General features: G+C 42.1%; 2 protein-coding genes across 2 annotated transcripts in view; both read left to right on the top strand.

Moving 5' to 3' along the window:
- The window catches only part of capn2l (calpain 2, (m/II) large subunit, like), a 16095-nt gene extending 12069 nt beyond the window's left edge, over positions 1–4026 (top strand). The window contains exons 16-21 of the mRNA XM_078271428.1: positions 419–483; positions 636–704; positions 999–1077; positions 1157–1273; positions 1877–1935; positions 2872–4026. Of these exons, the coding sequence (XP_078127554.1) occupies positions 419–483; positions 636–704; positions 999–1077; positions 1157–1273; positions 1877–1935; positions 2872–2895 (413 nt within the window). The 3' untranslated portion in view covers positions 2896–4026. The remainder of the gene's footprint in view (positions 1–418; positions 484–635; positions 705–998; positions 1078–1156; positions 1274–1876; positions 1936–2871) is intronic.
- A 525-nt stretch (positions 4027–4551) lies between these two features.
- The window catches only part of LOC144531303 (NACHT, LRR and PYD domains-containing protein 3-like), a 17523-nt gene continuing 2074 nt past the window's right edge, over positions 4552–20000 (top strand). The window contains exons 1-10 of the mRNA XM_078271365.1: positions 4552–4660; positions 7214–7303; positions 7470–7592; positions 10624–10728; positions 13117–13195; positions 13357–13585; positions 16063–17830; positions 17917–18090; positions 18388–18561; positions 19913–20000. The exon at positions 19913–20000 is cut by the window's right edge and continues 86 nt beyond it. Coding sequence (XP_078127491.1) covers positions 7236–7303; positions 7470–7592; positions 10624–10728; positions 13117–13195; positions 13357–13585; positions 16063–17830; positions 17917–18090; positions 18388–18561; positions 19913–20000 — 2808 coding nt within the window. The 5' untranslated portion in view covers positions 4552–4660; positions 7214–7235. The remainder of the gene's footprint in view (positions 4661–7213; positions 7304–7469; positions 7593–10623; positions 10729–13116; positions 13196–13356; positions 13586–16062; positions 17831–17916; positions 18091–18387; positions 18562–19912) is intronic.

Here is a 20000-nt window from a genome sequence, read left to right as displayed (position 1 = left end):
CTGTGTGTGTGTGTGTGTGTGTGTGAACAGTGTATCTGTGTGTGAACAGTGTATCTGTGTGTGTGTGTGAACAGTGTATCGTGTGAACAGTGTGTGTGTGTGTGTGTGTGTGTGAACAGTGTATGTGTGTGTGAACAGTGTATGTGTGTGTGAACAGTGTATGTGTGTGTGAACAGTGTATCTGTGTGTGTGTGTGAACAGTGTATCTGTGTGTGTGTGTGAACAGTGTATCTGTGTGTGTGAACAGTGTATCTGTGTGTGTGTGTGTGTGTGTGTGTGTGTGAACAGTGTATCTATGTGTGTGTGTGTGTGTGTGAACAGTGTATCTGTGTGTGTGTGTGTGTGTGTGTGTGTGTGAACAGTGTATATATGTGTGTGTGTGTGTGTGAACAGTGTATCTGTGTGTGTGTTTCTGCAGGTTCTGACATTAAGACCAGCGGCTTCAGCATCACAACGTGTCGTAACATGGTCAACATGTTGGACGTATCCTTTCATTGAAATAATCTCCTGACGTGTTATAGATCAGATGATTAACGGAGAAATAACTGTAGTTCAGGTGATAAACCAGAGACAGCTGCCCCACTGGCTGATGGGTAAATAATGTGTGTGTGTGAACTTCCTGAACGTGTCTGCAGAAAGATGGCAGCGGTAAACTGGGTCTGCTGGAGTTCAAAGTGCTGTGGACCAAAATCGAGAGCTACCTGGTGAGTCTCAGATCCAGAACCTGGTTTCTGTTTCTCTTAAAGTTTCTCAACATCCTTGTCTCTGAAATAAGCAACAACTTCCTGTAGAAGCTCCTCATAACAGCATTGTCTCTGACTTCCAGCAGTCTAGGGTCTCTGACTGTGTCTCTGACTGTGTCTCTGACTGTCTCTGTGTCTCTGACTGTGTCTCTGACTGTGTCTCTGTGTCTCTGACTGTCTCTGTGTCTCTGACTGTCTCTGAGTCTCTGACTGTCTCTGAGTCTCTGACTGTGTGACTGTGTTTCTTTGTGGCAGAGTGTTTACCGTCAGAAGGACGTGGATAATTCAGGGACGATGAGCTCCACAGAGATGAGGATGGCTGTGGAGGAAGCTGGTAAAACCACTTCACCTCACAGCCTCAGACACCCCCGAGCCTCCCCGAGAGAGAAACTGTCTGTCTGTCTGTGTTTCAGGTTTCAGTCTGAACAACGCGCTGCATCAGATCCTGGTGGCTCGGTACAGCGAACAAGATCTCACCGTCGACTTCGACAACTTTGTGGGCTGTCTGGTTCGCCTGGAGACCATGTTCAGTGAGTCCACACAGTCCTCCCACTCAGAGCGCTTACACGCAGTTCAAATGCCACATTATATTCACACGCAGTTCAAATGCCACATTATATTCACAAGCAGTTCAAATACCACATTATATTCACACGCAGTTCAAATACCACATTATATTCACACGCAGTTCAAATACCACATTATATTCACAAGCAGTTCAAATACCACATTATATTCACAAGCAGTTCAAATACCACATTATATTCACAAGCAGTTCAAATACCACATTATATTCACACTCAGACACCTTCTCTGGTTTCTAAACTCTGATAATGGGTAAGCTCTGGTTACACGTCTGCACATGCTCCGTAGCTTCTATTGTCGACGCTTTACATATTTTTTGAATACTTTCAAAGGTTTTTGTAGAGTTTTTTTATGCTGTTTTTTTTAATGATTTTTTCACCGTTTCAAAGGTTTTAGTTTTAAGTTTTTCTTGTTTTTTCCACGTTTTTGTTACTTTTTTCAACATTTTTATCGCTCATTGATCATTGAACTTTCTGCTGTGACTGACTTCTCTTTATCTTCATGATGATGATGATGATAATAATGATGATGTTGTTTCCTCTCCACAGACACCTTCTACACGCTGGACAAAGATAAGTCAGGAAGCGTGGAGCTCAGCATGATGGAGGTATGAAACATGTTCTCTGTGAGGAAGCGTTGAGAGCAGATCATCAGGACAGAGCTGCAGATCTCACACAACTCTGTACAGATTCATGTCAATTTAAAGTTGTTCCCCGGTAATTCCAGCCGGTGCGTCTGTGCTGCGTTCTGGACACTCGACACACATCTGACCAATAAGCAATCAAACACGCGGAAGAAAGTGACAAGAGCAGCAAACACCTCGGAAAAAGAGACAAATGTCAAAAGTCACAAGAATGTTCAGAAAACGTTGAAAAAAAGTGAGTCGGAGACAAAACTTAGAAAGAAGTGACAAAACCATCTTAAAAGTAGCACAAAAAAAACCCCAGTAAAAAACTAAAGTCTCAAAAAGCGACAAAACTTCTGACCAATAGGACGAGTGAATGTTCTTGTGTGGTTTGTAGTAATTCATTTGGTTCACATGGATGTCTCGCAGAAGCGTCTCTCCATTATTTTATTTATATATATATATATTTATTATTATTATTATTATTATTATTATTATTATTATTATTATTATTATTATTTCTGGCTGAGCCGTGGGCATTCAACAGGCGGGCAGGAAGTGTAGAAGCCAGAACATCCGGTCAGACTCCCGATCGTATATCACATCACTACGTGAGTTTAACAACTCAAACACAGACACTAATCTGTGATCCGTGTCGTTCAGAACTGGACTAAATGGAAGAAACCATTTAACTCTGTAGACCAGAAGCACAAATACCCAGGAAGAATCCTCTAAACTGGCGTGTGACGCACGGCGGCCGACAGAACCAAACCACGGTGATTTTGGGGTTACACAGACCGAGACAGAGATGATTTAATGTGATGAGATTCTCTGCTGTGGCTTATTATTTAACTCAAACTTTTCATTGCTCTTTTTTTAGTTTTAGTTTATGATAATAACCTATAATTTCTCCTGCAGTGGCTGAACGTGTCCATGCTGTGAGGATCCAGAACCAGAACCGGATCAGAGCTGAGATATAGTCCGGGTGCTGACTGAAGATTGTTTACATGTTGATTATTAATCATGAAGGAGAGCGATATTTTATTACTAAATGTTCCGTTACATACCGGGGTTAAAGAGGGCTGGAACAGTGTTGTTATATAAAATAATAAAGCAAGAAAAAACCCAAATAGAAGCCTTGGAGTCAGATTATGAATAAGAAACAGAATTATTCCCAGAACAATCTTTGATTAATGAATGGTAGTGAAGGAGAATATTCAGCTATTAAAAGACATCCTGATGTTCTGTCCGGTTGGTTCTTTGTTCTCAGTCTGATGTCATGAAGTGGTGTATGTATGACGTATGCCATTATTGGCGTGTTATGAAGACGCATACTCGATGTTTATCAACGCGTTTGTCCTCCATTGACTTCCATTACCTTGCGATTGCGTGTGAATTTATGCCGTAGCGAGTAGTATGAAAGGGCGAAAATCAGGACCCGCGTGTCACGTTTCCTAAACCCAACCGTAGCCTCGCGACACGCCACGTGGCTTTAGAAAGTGGCGTGTATGTCTACGCTGTGACGTTGCAGACTGCATGTCCAGCGTAGACATACACGCAGACAGCTCAAAATGCGTACAGATAACACGCTTTAGAAAGTTGTGTATGTTTACGCAAAGTCATGATATCACGTCGTTGTTCTTATCAGAAATGTGTAGAAGCATCTTTATCATAACCTCCGTTTCACATCAACTCCTGGAAATAACCAGAGGAACTGAGGGAGCTTTCTCTACATGCTAAGGCTAGAGACTTGAAAGACATTCCTATGACGCTTTTTCAAATGTTTGACACATTTTGACACTAAATAAATAAAATAGAGTTAAATGTGAGAATGAGCTCAGTTTTTCCTCCACTTTAACCCCCGAGTTGAACTTCTCCTATGAAGATATTTTTATTAATATATTCTTACAACTTTATTATTAACTTATCTGTTTATTCAGCCGACTAACACAACTGTTATAAAGTTATAAACCTGTTATAACATGTTTATATCCACGATGAACAGACTGTTCTGTGTTTACTATTTTGCTTCACACCTGAATAATAATCTGTTAATAAAAACAAAGAAATAAACAGTTTGTTTTTCTTGTCTTCAGAGAATATCTCTTCAGTTCTTGATTTTTAAGTTTCTCTATCTAGTTTTGATTCATAAAATATACCAAAAGACATGTTTTTCTTCTGTTTTACTGATTAATTGACAGATAAGACTCAGACATCAAAACTGCACTAATTGCAACTTTCACAATAGGTTTGTTTACCTACAGCTTTATTAATACTATTTAAACAGTTGTACAGTTTTTATTCCCAACTTATAGGTATTTTAAGCAGTAAAACATGATGCTATATAACAGCTCTCTCACTGCTACTTCTACATGGAAGTACTTTTCGTAACAATTCAGGACGTTGAACAGAGTATTTTTTTGCTTTGTAGTATTTTTCCAGAGCTTCACTGGTTTGGTCTGTTTAACATTCAAATTTGACACTTAAAACATGTTGGAACTCAACGTGTGGAAAGTCCCTCATGTTGCATTCATGGGACAGGAAAGAAGAACAACCCCACCCTGACAACAAAAACCACAGTCACACAGAGTGAAGAAACAAAGCTCTTATTGTGAAAATCTGCTTCCTTACAGGTGGGGCTGTGTCTAACCAGGAAACGGCTCGCATGAGTGGTTCTTCGTCGACATTTTTGACATTTGAGGAAACTGTAAGTTCCTTTGTTTTCTACTTTAGCAAGATGTTTGTCTATTGTAAACCTTTAAGAAACCATTTTTAAATCATTCCATCGATAGATGACCAGATATTCCTGACACGTTGTTGAGGGTTACTAGTTGGTTGGTAAACTGTCTATAAACAGTTTCTGGATGGTTATTATAAAGTTGCAACAGATGACTATAATACCTTGTTAAATAGTTAATAAATACTTTGTAAACCATCTATAAACATTATTTAGATAGATAGTTAATACTTTGTCAGTGGTTAGTAGTTGGTTTGTAAACTGTCTGTAAACAGCCATAACAGCCTGGCACCTCCTCCTCATGCTGGTCACCAGCCTGGTCACACACTGCTGGGGGATGGCATCCCATTCTTCAACCAGCATTTGTAGCAAGTTAGCCAACGTGGTCGTGTTGGTCACTCTGGCACCAACAGCACGCCCAAGCTGATCCCACAAGTGTTGAATGGGGTTGAGGTCAGGACTGCTGGCAGGCCGTCCCATCCTCTCCACTCCCACATTCTGGAGGTAGTCTCTGATAAACCCCGCCCTGTGGGGGCGAGCGTTGTCATCTTAGAGGATAGAGTTCGGTCCCAGACTGTGGAGATATGGGATAGCCACTGGTTGCAGAATCAGGCACCTGATTGTCAGCACCTGGTGGTACCAGAAGCTCAAAACAAGAGTCAATAGCAACAGCAAAGAAAAGCTGTTTGGCATTGACAGAGAAGATTTGGCTAATTTTTCATGGGCGCAACCCCCATCCTCAGCTCTGCTGCTCATCCCACAAATGCATGTTCCTTACAGATGGGGCACCATTTGAAAGGGAACTAAACAGGCTTTCCAACGGTATAAGACTTATTGCCAAAAAGTATTGTTCAAATAATCTACCAAACACAAATTTCCTTACTTTTGTGCTAATATATATATATATATAATTAAAATAAAAAATAAAAAATATAATAATTATATATATATATAATTAAAAATAATAAATAAAAATAATAATAAATAAAATAATTATATATATATATAATTAAAATAAAAAATAAAAAAAATAATAAATAAAATAATTATATATATATATAATTATTTTATATGTTGCAACTTTATAATAACCATCCAGAAACTGTTTATAGACGGTTTACAAACCAACTAGTAACCCTCAACAAAGTGTTAGGAATATCTGGTCATCTATCGATGTAATGATTTAAAAATGGTTTCTTAAAGGTTTACAAACATTTTTTAATCATTAACCGATACCTAATATAGTAAATGAGAGATATAATGTGTGTTACAATAAACTTTTAATTTACAGCACTACTAATAATTAGTAAACATTATTTATTATAATGTAATTGTTTGTTAACAGTAAAATGACATTTAACTAAAGATTAATTAACAGTCAATTTACCATCTATTAATGATGGTTATTATAAAGTGTTACCGAGGCCTCTTGTGTTGAAGATAAATGTACATATTGTTGTAGCAGAAGTACCACAGAGGAGGTTTTAAATAGTGTTTCTATGTCCATCTGTCACAATGGTGCAAGCTCAGGAAATTTACAGCTGCGTAGTTGAGATCAAAATGGAGGCTGAGTTCAAAGATGGGTGTAGTCTGAGCAAGGGGGGAGGAAGTAGGAAGTAGGAGGGTAAGAAGTAAGGAAGGGCAGACCAAGGGCACTTTAAGCCCTTGGTCTGATTTGGCTGGTGGGATCCCGTCACAGGATGGCCTCTAGTTATTTCCTTTCTGCAGCTATCAGGAAACAAACCATCGTCTCTCACCAGCGTAAAGTCAGATACAACAGAACTCTACTGTTTCCTCTGGGACCTTTCAGAATAAAATACAGTGACCTACATACTTCTGTTGCAGTGATGTGTGGAAGAGGAAGTGTCTCCACATCAGTCAGAGGACACTGACTCATTATTTATTTTTTTATTTATATGACAGGGACAATGCACCACGTCTTAGCAGTACCAGAGTTAGCTATGAGCTCATTTAAATCTGTAGTCCTTGGGCAGAAAACAGAGACTAACGTCTCTGTCAGAAGGGAAACCTAACACTGGAGTATAAAAATGCTGACACAACAGTAAAGGACAACAATCACATTTCAGTCTCTCAGTAACTCACTACTTTCTCAACTATCAGAGGCGAGTCAGTGTTTTCTAGAATATAAAAGTGTACAACATTAAAACAGTTCTGTAACTCCTGTTATTATTCTTTGACTCACTTCTGGTTGAGGGAGAATGCTGTCTGGAAACTACAGTTCCCATAATGCTTTGGGGGAGTGTGCTGAATGATCATTGATCAGTTCAGTGATCTGTGTCTTGCTGCAGCTCTGACCGTGTGCTGAGCACGGTTTTATGTGTAACTCAAATGTTGTTTAGTGGCGGGGAAGTGTGTCAATGTGTGTGTTGGTGGCTCCATCTAGTGGACTGATAGTCAAACTACAGCAGCTTCCTCTGACTGTATTCAACTGATGTAATAGAGACGAGCAGAGCCAATGAGTGGAGGAGCAGCAGGAGAAATGATGATGTGTTTCCTCTCCAGATGAAAGGATGAGTTCAGCAGCATGGATCAGTGTGAAAACAGAAAAACTGCTCAGTGTGGGGAACAGGACAGCCAGACCAAAGCTCAGAGGTGAGACCACAATTCCTAACCCTAACCCTAATGTCTTACAGTTTGTAACACAAACCTAACCCTAACCCAAAACTCTGAGTTGAGACGATAATCTCCAACTGTCCAGCATTCAGATCACTTTACCAGTATTAGTAACACTCAAACTTCTGTCTGTGTTGTGTTGAAGCCCAGAAAAGCAGCACAGACCTGGATCTGGATCTGAACCGGAACCCAGCTGTTTGTCTATTAAGAGTGGCCGGTCTATGGAGCCACCGCTGATTTTTAAAGATCAAGGTTCACCAACAGCAGAGTAAGTCAGCATCAGTTACTTTCTAACATCAGCTATGTTACAAAACATGAAATGAAAAACATTGAAACTCCTCCTTAAAGAGCAGCTCATCTTATTCCACACTAAAACTTTAATAACACTCAGGTGTTGTCCAACATGTCTCAGGACAGAAAGATGAAAATTATTGTCATTACGGGTGCACCGATCCGATATTAAGATCGGATATCGGTCCCCATATTGACAAAATAGCTGGATCGGGAATCGGAAAAATTAACAGATCCACGGGCCGATCCAGTTTTTTTTCCTCTGTCGCAGCACTGGGACCCCTGTTAACTGTTAACTGTTAACTGTGTACCCTTCTCACTCATGGTTGTAACTTTATAACACAACAATTAATAACCCACAACTAACTTTCTTTAAAAGGATAAAACACCATAGCACATAACAATTTGTGACTTAAACAGTTTCTAACACTAATCATTTTACATTTACAAATGTAGCTACACCGCCGAACGGCATGTTGGGTAACATTATAGCTGCTAGCCTAGCTAGCATAACAGTCTGTTAAGCTGGGAGAGGCTCCGGTCGCTACTGCACATTCAAGAACAGAGAAGAAAGTCAGAGGATGAAGAAAGACCAGAGATACACCAGAACAACGTATGCTCAAGAGAGGAGCCGTCTGTTGTTGCAAGGTTTTTTGTTTCTAAAAAAATCGGACATAATTTAGCCACTGTTGTTGCCCGTCGCTCTAACGTTACTCGGCCGTGCTAACGTTACCGTGCTAACGTTACAGTGCTAACATTAAAGACATGTCACTTCAAGCATGCAGCGGAGCAACATTATGAACGCAATCCAACTACGGTCCTGCTACAGACCGTTGAGAAAGACGGGTTCAGAGCAATGATTAAAACACTGGATTTAAGATGCCTTGCCTTGCTGAAATACGTCTGCCAAGCGAAGGAGGCTGACAGCGGAGCTACGTTCAGTCGCCCATTACAACCACACTACAACCTAACTTACCTGTGGCCAAGCTAGTGTTTATACAACTAGCTTACAACTATTCTGATTTGAAAGGGAAACAATGTTAAAGTTGTTTGTACAGTGGGGCAAAAAAGTATTTAGTCAGCCACCAATTGTGCAAGTTCTCCCACTTAAAAAGATGAGAGAGGCCTGTAATTTTCATCATAGGTACACTTCAACTATGAGAGACAAAATGAGAAAAAAAATCCCTTTGCAGAAAAACAGCCCCAAAGCATGATGTTTCCACCCCCATGCTTCACAGTAGGTATGGTGTTCTTTGGATGCAACTCAGCATTCTTTCCCCTCCAAACACGACGAGTTGAGTTTTTACCAAAAAGTTCTATTTTGGTTTCATCTGACCATAATACATTCTCCCAATCCTCTTCTGGATCATCCAAATGCTCTCTAGCAAACTCCAGACGGGCCTGGACATGTACTGGCTTAAGCAGGGGGACACGTCTGGCACTGCAGGATTTGAGTCCCTGGCGGCGTAGTGTGTTACTGATGGTAGCCTTTGTTACTTTGGTCCCAGCTCTCTGCAGGTCATTCACTAGGTCCCCCCGTGTGGTTCTGGGATTTTTGCTCACCGTTCTTGTGATCATTTTGACCCCACGGGGTGAGATATTGCGTGGAGCCCCGGATCGAGGGAGATTATTAGTGGTCTTGTATGTCTTCCATTTTCTTAGAATTTCTCCCACAGTTGATTTCTTCACACCAAGCTGCTTACCTATTGCAGATTCAGTCTTCCCAGCCTGGTGCAGGTCTACAATTTTGTTTCTGGTGTCCTTTGACAGCTCTTTGGTCTTGGCCATAGTGGAGTTTTGAGTGTGACTGTTTGAGGTTGTGGACAGGTGCCTTTTATACTGATAACAAGTTCAAACAGGTGCCATTAATACAGGTAACGAGTGGAGGACAGAGGAGCCTCTTAAAGAAGAAGTTACAGGTCTGTGAGAGCCAGAAATGTTGCTTGTTTGTAGGTGACCAAATACTTATTTTCCCGAGGAATTTGCAAATAAATTCATTAAAAATCCTACAATGTGATTTTTTGGATTTTTTTTCTCATTTTGTCTCAATTACAGGCCTCTCTCATCTTTTTAAGTGGGAGAACTTGCACAATTGGTGGCTGACTAAATACTTTTTTGCCCCACTGTAGGTGTAAACCGAGCCCTGGGTATCCTGCTCTGCCTTTGAGAAAATGAAAGCTCAGATGGGCCGATCTGGAATCTTCCCTTTATGACATCATAAGGGGAAAGGTTACCTCCCTTTTCTCTGCTTTGCCCGCCCAGAGAATTTGGCCCACCCATGAGAGAGAGAGAGAGAGACATCATGGCTTTCAAACGAGCAAAGTGGCAGTTGGTCAAGGCCACACCCCCACCCTCCACCTTGCCCACCTCTCTCCTCCTCAGTAGCTACAGACACAGAAATGGCACATACTAAGGAAAGCTTTTTGTGGGACTGGCTCTAGTGGCTGGAATTCTGCACCAAGGCTGAATTTCGGGAAAGAGACTTCAGATACAGTATTAGAGGACCACTAAGGTCTATATAAAAGCATCCAAAGAGCACCATGTCATGGGACCTTTAAGAAAGTTACGTATGAAAAGTTATGTACTTTGTTAACATTGTTAAGCCGATGTTGACATTTGGTTTTACACGGGCAAACCCTGGTCTCCTGAGTGAAAGTCCTGTGTTTGTTGGACCCATCCACCATCCCAACCTGCCTCGTTACCAGGACATTTGGCCTGTTATTAATACTAGTTCCTATGATTTTCGCACTTACGACGTCATTTTATAGTGCTGAGGTGGAGCATGGGTGATCCAGCTTACCAATGGATGATAATGGCTACTGAGCCAACTAGGAGGTACAATATGGCCCTATGGTTTTACATGGATTCAATAGGGAGTGCCTTTAAGAATAGTTGTGTTTCAGTGGAGGAAAACACAGCATAGTTTTATCAAATGTATCCACATTACATTGTTTCACTGTTCTGGGTGCAGTGCAGATTATAAACTGGTTTTAATGTGTTTCTCTCAGGAGGAAGCTGGAAAAACCTGAACCCAACTGTCTGTCCATGAAGAGTGACTGGTCAAGTGGTCGCCTCAATAATATTAACGGACGGCAACCCTCTGCTGCAAAGAGGTAAGCTGTTAAAATCCTTATAATATTACTGATTCTTATTATCTGTATGAACTGTTACTTGGTAAAGTTTAGGCAAGAAAACTACTTAGGTCTAGTCAAAGATTGTGGTCCCTGTTACACGCAAGTTAAAAAGTTATGTAAGGAAGGTTACTTTAGAAAGTTACTGTAACTTTAAAACGGCAACTTTGACATTTAGCACTATGGCCTCCAATCTATTGTAGTAATAACAACTGATAATGGCCATTCAATCAGCTGATAACAGTCAAAGTGGATGCATTGTGTTTAGTCCTGGTTTGATCCAATACTCTGTGGTGTTGTAGTCCTTGTTTGGTCTGATATTCTCTGGAGTTTTATGCCTACCATCCACTAGAAGACTTTGAACAGACTGAAAAGACTAAAGTATGACACCATCTCACATCTAACATTAAAGACTGTCATAATATGTAAAGACTGGAGTTCTTGCTGGGTCACAAATTGCAAAACCACAACTAATTTAAACTAAAGTGATTTAACCAAGCTAGCTAGCTACTGCTAGCGTTAGCTGGTAACAAACCAAGAGTTTGCAGATGTTCTGTTCTGCCGTACATGCAGATGAATGTCTCCAGTACCCGGAGGTCTGTTTTTATCTGCCGGTAAATCTCCCATTGGATGACACGCTTCAGAAGGGTTCAAAATCTGCAACTTTCTCTCTTTAGCGTTTAGCTTAGTGCGGCGCCATAGCAACCATGAACAACACTGGCTCTAGCCACTTGCTGCTTCCTGTTTGGTGCTGGAGGGAGAGCACCCATTGGTTGTTGACAATATTCACATGATTTAACTTCACTACCAAGACTTCAAACTTAGGATCACATCAAACATGTTTGATTTTGTCTGAACGTCCAGACGGGAGAAAGACTGACTGGGACCGAGTTTTATGACCTTACACCAAACGATGGAGACGAGGGGAGCCCCCCCGACTCTAGCAAGACTCTCAGGATATCATTCAGATATTGGAAAACAGTCTGCGACAGTGGAATCGCTTGGAAAGTTGTTTGGTGTAAGGTTGGCATTAGTCGTTTTTTGGTCCAATATTCTCTGGTGTTTTAGCTCTGGCCCTTCTCAGTTTCCTATAGTTTCCCAGCGTGAAGCTACACAGTAGAGGAATAATTTAAAGGCTATTAACAATATGCTATAGGACCCAATACACACAATAAAAGAGCAATGAGCTCCAATAGAACAAAATACCACTGCACACTTTAAAACCCACACATTAACTGTTCACTACATGCAGGGAATAATAGAAGACTTAACACCTACAACACCCGGCAATAAGGGGTCTCTAAAGCTATATCTGAGCCTATAACCAAGTCCAGAATTGCACAGCGCCTGTCAGCAATATTGCACTATACCTGTTAAAAATAATATGTAAAATAGGGGTGGCAACCTGTCTTCCGTCGCTACAGTCTTATGCACTTTATGAAAACAAATCCACTTCCTAGTTGAGCAACTTTTCCTACACAGAAGAATATAGACATAGAAGCTGTAGATGCTTTTTTAAATAAACATGGCACCTACCACACGGCAAAATGTTTGGCCTCCATGCATGTACACTCCGCTGCACTTCCTGATTCTGTGGACCAGGTATAGGTATAGGTATAGGCAACAAAACTATTTCATTTCTACATGTTGGTGATAGCCGTGGCTGGAAGCATTATGTCTTTGGGTTGTTGGTCTGTCTGATGAATGCGATATCTCAGGGACGTCTGTAAGGAATTTCTTCAAATTTGTCACGAACGTCCACCTTGACAAGGATAAACTGATTAGATTTAAACTCCTCATCCTATCTCTAAGGCTGAGCCCAGACTGAGGATACTCATTTTAGCCACTTGTATCCATGTTATCATTCTTTTAGACACTACCCAAAACTCATGACCAAAGATGAGGGTTGGAATGCCTTCGGCTCAGCTCCCTCTGAAACAGAACTGTCTGGTACAACGGCAGCATCACTCCTGATGACGCACAAAACCGTCTGTCCATCTCACGCCCCATTTTACTGTCACTCGTTAACAACATGCTGAGATATTTAAATGTCTTCAGTTGGGCAATAACGCCCCCAACCAAAAAAGAACAATTCACTTTTTCTGGCAAAGAACAAGTTTTTGTCTCTCATCCAGAACAGAGATGCAATTCATGGACACATCTCTCAATTGGGTTATACAAGGATCAGATGGGCCAACTCCCATTGGTGCATAATCACGCACAACAGTCAGAGACTTCCTCTTGTTTCTCAGGGATAAGTCCAACTCAGTACTGGGCTAACGAGTATCCAATTAGCTTGTGTGAGCTGTGATTTTCTGTAAGGGCATGGACAGACATAATGTGAGCTAATTCTTCCTGATTCCTCCACAGAGTGGACCAGAAGAGCTCAGAGGTTCCCAGTGGTCAGTCTGCCCAGCAGCATCAAACACACCTAGACCCCATATTTATGGTCTGTACATGTACAACAACTACTTTACATATATTCTGTTCACAAACATCTCCATGCTGCACTTTTCAAACCAGTGCGTTGTCAGTCTGTCCAACAAGTATCTGATGTTTGCTTCCATGATTTCAGTTCGATTGTGTCATTCATATAATCTTCTGTTCCAGCTGCTGGAGGAGAACATTGTCACTTTTGTGAAGAACGAGCTGAAGAAGATCCAGAAGGTTCTGAGTACAGATTACCCAGAATGCTCAGAGAGTCAAAGGGAGGATGAGGAGGTGTTGGACGATGAGGATGAAGCGCAGAGGAGGAGCAGCAGAGAGGCATTTATGATGATCACACTGCACTTCCTGAGGAGAATGAAGCAGGACAGGCTGGCTGTCCTTCTGCAGAGCAGTAAGAGGATTTCTCTAAAGGTTTAACTTGCTGGATAAATGGAATGTTTTACTAATGTCTCAAGAGATGGATGGAAATATGAGTATATGCATTCAATAGGGGAATTCAATGTTAATATGTGTCAATATTTACTGCATAATTTATTCATTGATCTTTTTTTAATTTGTGCAGGTAGTTGTTCTTCTTGCATGGCACTAGGCCTGCTGCACCTCTACCAGTGTCCAGCTGGTCATCAGCTGGGGGCTACCGCTCATAGATAGAGATAGGTTCGCTCCTTTGCCCATAACATCTCCCGGTGGCAGGGCAGTAAACAGGGATCTGCCATCTCCCTGACACTCCCTGCACCTAGCCTTTCTCAGGAGTTGCTTGCTCTCCATGCCTGGTCCTGTCTTTTTAGCAAGAGAGTCCCATTTCTGCCTCCATCCAGTTCCCTGGATGCCTTGTGCACCCTTGTTCCACAAAATGCCAAGTCCTTGAACAGACGCATTGTTGTGGCTCCAACAAAGTCTCTAACCCCTACCTCCACTAAGTTGTGAGACTCAAGATCCATCCTCCTTCCCTGCACTGTGCTCATGACCTTCTGTACTTTCTCTTTAGCCCTCCATTTCTTTCCAGTCGCCAATCCAGCCCAGTCTCATGGCAGTTCGTGAAATGGTTACGTTATTGAATCTATTGATTCGTGAACAGGACACGATTATGTTTTTTTTTTCGTGTGGTGATTACGGAATTTTAATTTAATGTATTTAAATGGGAAGCATATTTCGTGATCACAGCACGACAACGGTAGGGAGTAGTATGAAAAGCAGAAAATCTGCGTAGGGAGGTTGGTCGGGGGGTTTGATGGCTCAAACAATACACGACTTTCACCCCGGAGACCGGGGATCGCGTCCAGCGTGTTGCAGTTCCTTTCCGCATTATTCTCTTCCTAACCACAACCGTCTCATTGTTTTCAGCGTGTCCTGCGTGTGATGGTTCCTTTCCCAGTATCTTCTTTTCCTAACCTCAACCGTCCCGTTGTTGTGGCTTTTAATGTCCCCGTTGTGGCGTGCCACAGAGACCCCGGATCGTGTTCCTGTGCCTGGGGATCGCGTCCCCGTGTGGCGGTCCGTCCCGTTGTTGTCTCCGGCATGTGGCGTTGAATTTCCCCGTTGTGGCGTTGAATTTCCCCGTTGTTGCATCCCCCAGAGCAGCCCAGTGTCATGGCAGTTTGTGAAATGGTAACGTTTGAAAATCGTGACCTGTACACGAAATAAACGAGAAAATTGTGACCTGTACACGAATCAATAAATCAAAATAACGTGACTATTTAACAAACTGGTGTGAGACCAGGTTGGCAAATCCCTCACTGCCTTGTTAGGAGTCTCTCAACTCCATCACCAGTCTCGCTTTCTCTTGCCTGTATGTGAGGGTGATAGATTTCAGGGGTAGATGCAGTGAGTTCCAGGAGCCCTAGTTATTTGCGGATTACGTTGGCTTTAGCATCCGTCCTGCTTATGGCTTATGTGGCAACTTTACACAGCTTCGAAGGCCACATTATCCTTGGGTACAATGTGAAGTTATAACACCACCCCTTGTACTTTCCAGGTTGCTGGCTTGAGTAGATCTTGGCCAGGCCTTCTGACAGCTGCTGAAGGATGGTTTTCCTCATCCTCTTGTCTGAAAAGCTTGCTGTGTATTGCCATCCCAGGCTTCGGAGAGGCTGATGTCTGCCCAGCTGATTACTCCCACATTGTAAAGAAAGAGTACTCAGATGGGATGCTCTTCTTGGTCCAGGCAACTTTCATGAGGATCCATAGGAGCTTCAGCACTCTTGGACAGTTCTTATATTACTTGTAAGGTATTCCGTTTGGTCCTGGTGCGGATGCTGGTCTTGCCCACAGGATCACCTGACTGACCTCACCGAGTTTTGGTGGAGATGTATCAAACAGGGCTGATGGTTCTGGAGGCTTCGGCATGTAGCCTGGTGGGCCTAGGGGCTCGTTCCTTGAAGGGTCGCTGTACTGAGTGTGCATGTGTTCCACTAGCTCTTCTTTAAAGGCTTCCGGTGTTCCAGCTGCTTTCTCCTTGAGGACCCCACATGCATAGGGAAACAGATTCTTGAAGAAGTTAGCTCTCTCCTTCTCTATCCTTTTTCCCTCGTTACCCGATGCAGTCTTCTCTCCGCAGGTTGACATGACTTTCTCTGAACTCATCCCAGAGGACCCTCTTTTTTAGACTCTTCTGCCCTCCTGCATTGCTTGTGGAGCTTGTTACCAGGTCATTGATTTCCTTACCTCCCTTTTGTTCTTGGGGTCAACGACATCCCTTTCTTCCTCCTCCCTCCTGTCTTCCATCTCTGCTCCAGCAGCATTGGGTCCATTGGCACTATAATTTTTCATCCTGGCCTTGGATCCCATTTGTTTGACCTGCCCTTTCCTCAGCAGTGCAAGTTGCTTCATCCTTCCCTTCATTCTTCCATTTTTTGTGTTTTCATTTAGGAAGTCATTCTGGAGTTTATCAGAATAAACTCAAGTCTAATCAGAAGAAGAAGTTCCAGTGTGTATTTGAGGGGATTGCTAAAGCAGGAAACCCAACCCTTCTGAATCAGATGTACACAGAGATCTACATCACAGAGGAAGGGACTGCAGGGGTCAATGACGAACATGAGGTCAGACAGATTGAAACAGCATCCAGGAAACAACACAGACCAGTAACAACAATCAGACAAGAAGACATCTTTAAAGCCTCACCTGGAAGAGAAGAATCAATCAGAACAGTGATGACAAAGGGAGTGGCTGGAATCGGGAAAACAGTCTTAACACAGAAGTTCACTCTGGACTGGGCTGAAGACAAAGCCAACCAGGACATCCAGTTCATATTTCCATTCACTTTCAGAGAGCTGAATGTGCTGGAAGAGAGTAAGTACAGCTTGGTGGAACTTGTTGATTACTTCTATAGTGAAACCAAAGAAGCAGGAATCTGCAGGTTTGAAAAGTTCCCAGTTGTGTTCATCTTTGACGGTCTGGATGAGTGTCGACTTCCTCTGGACTTCCTCAACACTAAAATCCTGACTGATGTTACAGAGTCCACCTCAGTGGATGTGCTGCTGACAAACCTCATCAGGGGGAAACTGCTTCCCTCTGCTCGCCTCTGGATAACCACACGACCTGCAGCAGCCAATCAGATCCCTCCTGATTGTGTTGACATGATGACAGAGATCAGAGGGTTCACTGATGCCCAGAAGGAGGAGTACTTCAGGAAGAGATTCAGAGATGAGAAGCAGGCCAACAGAATCATCAATCACATCAAGACATCACGAAGCCTCCACATAATGTGCCACATCCCAATCTTCTGCTGGATCACTGCTACAGTTCTGGAGAATGTGTTGAAGACCAGAGAGGGAGGAGAGCTGCCCAAGACCCTGACTGAGATGTACATCCACTTCCTGGTGGTTCAGTCCAAAGTGAAGAACATCAAGTATGATGGAGGAGCTGAGACAGATTCACCCTGGAGTCCAAAGAGCAGGGAGATGATGGAGTCTCTGGGAAAACTGGCTTTTATGCAGCTGCAGAAAGGCAACCTGATCTTCTATGAATCAGACCTGACAGAGTGTGGCATCGATATCATAGCAGCCTCACTGTACTCAGGAGTGTTTACACAGATCTTTAAAGAGGAGAGAGGACTGTACAAGGACAAGGTGTTCTGCTTCGTCCATCTGAGTGTTCAGGAGTTTCTGGCTGCTATGCATGTCCATCTGTCATTCATCAACTCTGGAGTCAACCTGCTGTCAGAAGAACAAACAACACCAACACAGTTCTACCAGAGTGCTGTGGACAAGGCCTTACAGAGTCCAAATGGACACCTGGACTTGTTCCTCCGCTTCCTCCTGGGTCTTTCTCTGCAGACCAATCAGAGTCTCCTAAGAGGTCTGCTGACACAGACAGGAAGTAGCTCACAGACCAATCAGGAAACAGTGGAGTACATCAAGAACAAGATCAGTGAGGATCTGTCTGCAGAGAGAAGCATCAATCTGTTCCACTGTCTGAATGAACTGAATGATCGTTCTCTAGTGGAGCAGATCCAACAGTACCTGAGTTCAGGAAGTCTTTTCAGATATAAACTGTCTCCTGCTCAGTGGTCAGCTCTGGTCTTCATCTTACTGTCGTCAGAGAAAGATCTGGACGTGTTTGACCTGAAGAAATACTCTGCTTCAGAGGAGGCTCTTCTGATGCTGCTGCCAGTGGTCAAAGCCTCCAGCAAAGCTCTGTAAGTGGGATTTATTCATCATTTAATACTATCTTTCAAAAGGAGTGGAAAATAAATAACTTATTTTCTTCCATTCGTCTCTTCAGACTCATTCACTGTAACCTGTCAGAAAGAAGCTGTGAAGCTCTGTCATCAGTTCTCAGCTCCGAGTTCTCTAGTTTGAGAGAGCTGGACCTGAGTAACAATGGACTGAAGGATTCAGGAGTAGAGCAGCTGTCTGCTGGACTAAAGAGTCCTCATTGTAATCTGGAGAGTCTCAGGTCAGGTTCTCTCTGTTTTGCCTGCATTGTTTGAATAGGTTTATTTATCTTTAGGAATAAGAGTCACATGTTAATCTGATATCTGCAGAGATCCAGCTTGATCTAGGTCATGGACTTATTCAGTAGGTTTGTCTCCAATATCAACAACTGAGAAAATAATTTTGCAATCTTGTTAACTCAATTATATTACAGCCTATAACATAGTTTATAATAATATGGCTTTGGTGATATACTTGATGGGTAAAACTAATTTGATTACATTATGTTTTTCTTTTCTGGTCATTGTTGGCATTTCAGACTGAGTAACTGTAACCTGTCAGAGAGAAGCTGTGAAGCTCTGTCCTCAGTTCTCAGCTCCGAGTCCTCTAGTCTGAGAGAGCTGGACCTGAGTAACAATGACCTACAGGATTCAGGAGTGAAGCTGATCGTTGCTGGAGTAAAGAGTCCACTTTGTAAACTGGAGACTCTCAGGTCAGGAATAATTAAGCCATTCAACTGATGACCATTGATAAACACCTAACGTGTAGCATTGTGTTTGCTAATACTAAGTTACTAATTTAACTAAACTTCGCCAATGGTTTCTAGACCTAAAATTATTGGTATCCTTCCTTTTACTGTCCCCTAATAACCAAGTATTTACCTGGTATTTACATAGTAATAATATTATATTATTAGGTAACTACCACTGGTAATAACGAGGTGATTATAGAGAAACTACAGTTGAAGTACGAGATTAAACCTCAAGAACTAAGGCCGTTACACACCGGGGTGTGACAAATAAGCGACGTGAAAATGCTAAATAATCATTTACAAATATTTTGCTATATTTATTTGTCTGAATGGATGTGAATTTTTTTCAATAAAAGTTTGGGATATTTGCGCCAGCACATCTACTATGTAGGTGGGACAACTGCTGAAGAGAGAGAGAAAGTGACGGACAAGAGAGCGATTGGAGCAGAGGAGAGTTAAAGTTTAGCGGTGAAGATATCAAGTGATTGTACAGCAGCTAGAGTCTGCAGTTTGAGCACAAATAAATGCTGCAGCTCCTCAAAACCACCGGAGGTTTACCATGTCTTGTTTCCCCCGGCTGCTGAGTGGAGTGACGGGGGTTAGCGCTGGTCTCCCCACGAAGCAGAAAAAAAGCTAAGCTACTGTAAGCTATTTATTGAGTTTCCTTTCAGCGAAATACAAAAGAATAGTGAATTTAATCCCGTTTGGAACATAGTCTAGCATACTGTATGTCTAGGGTTTTTATTGTGAAAGGTAAGAACAGAGAGAGTGTCTCTGGCAAACGCTGCCTTTGTCGAGGTTGAAAAGAGCAATAAACTTTAGATAGAATGAATTTAGATAGTACTTCTCCTACTCCTACTTTCCAAATAATTACTTTGTTTTATAAAGTTATTGTTCATGGCTATATAAGCTTTATTTGATTAAACTTAGAAATTACGAAAGGGTGATTGGTGTGGCAACTTAATGCCTCTCCCTGATGGCAGCTGAGCAGTCACCAACACGGCACACACCTGAATAGGATTACACACAAAAAGTAAACACAACCAACACAGACATAAAACTATATGGCACGTAACACTATACCAGGTAAATACTTGGTAATTAGGGGACTGTAAAAGGAAGGATCAACAAATTATTATTATTATTGAAGATTTTACATAATTTTGCATTTGTTGTTGAATAATTAAATACCACAGATGATTTTAAAGATATATTCTAAATCTGTATCTGGACCAAAATGTTCCTGAACAACAAACAACACGGCTCCCCATGTTCACAGATGGTTCCTATGTGTTGTTTTGTGTGTTTGCAGTCTGTCAGGCTGTCTGATCTCAGAGGAAGGCTGTTCTTCTCTGGTCTCAGCTCTGAGCTCCAACCCCTCCCATCTGAGAGAGCTTGAC

Source organism: Sander vitreus, chromosome 2 (genome assembly GCF_031162955.1).
Source record: "Sander vitreus isolate 19-12246 chromosome 2, sanVit1, whole genome shotgun sequence".
In the NCBI taxonomy this organism is placed as follows: domain Eukaryota; kingdom Metazoa; phylum Chordata; class Actinopteri; order Perciformes; family Percidae; genus Sander; species Sander vitreus.
Note: the sequence above shows the minus strand (reverse complement) of the source record. Positions and strands in the feature narration are given on the sequence as shown.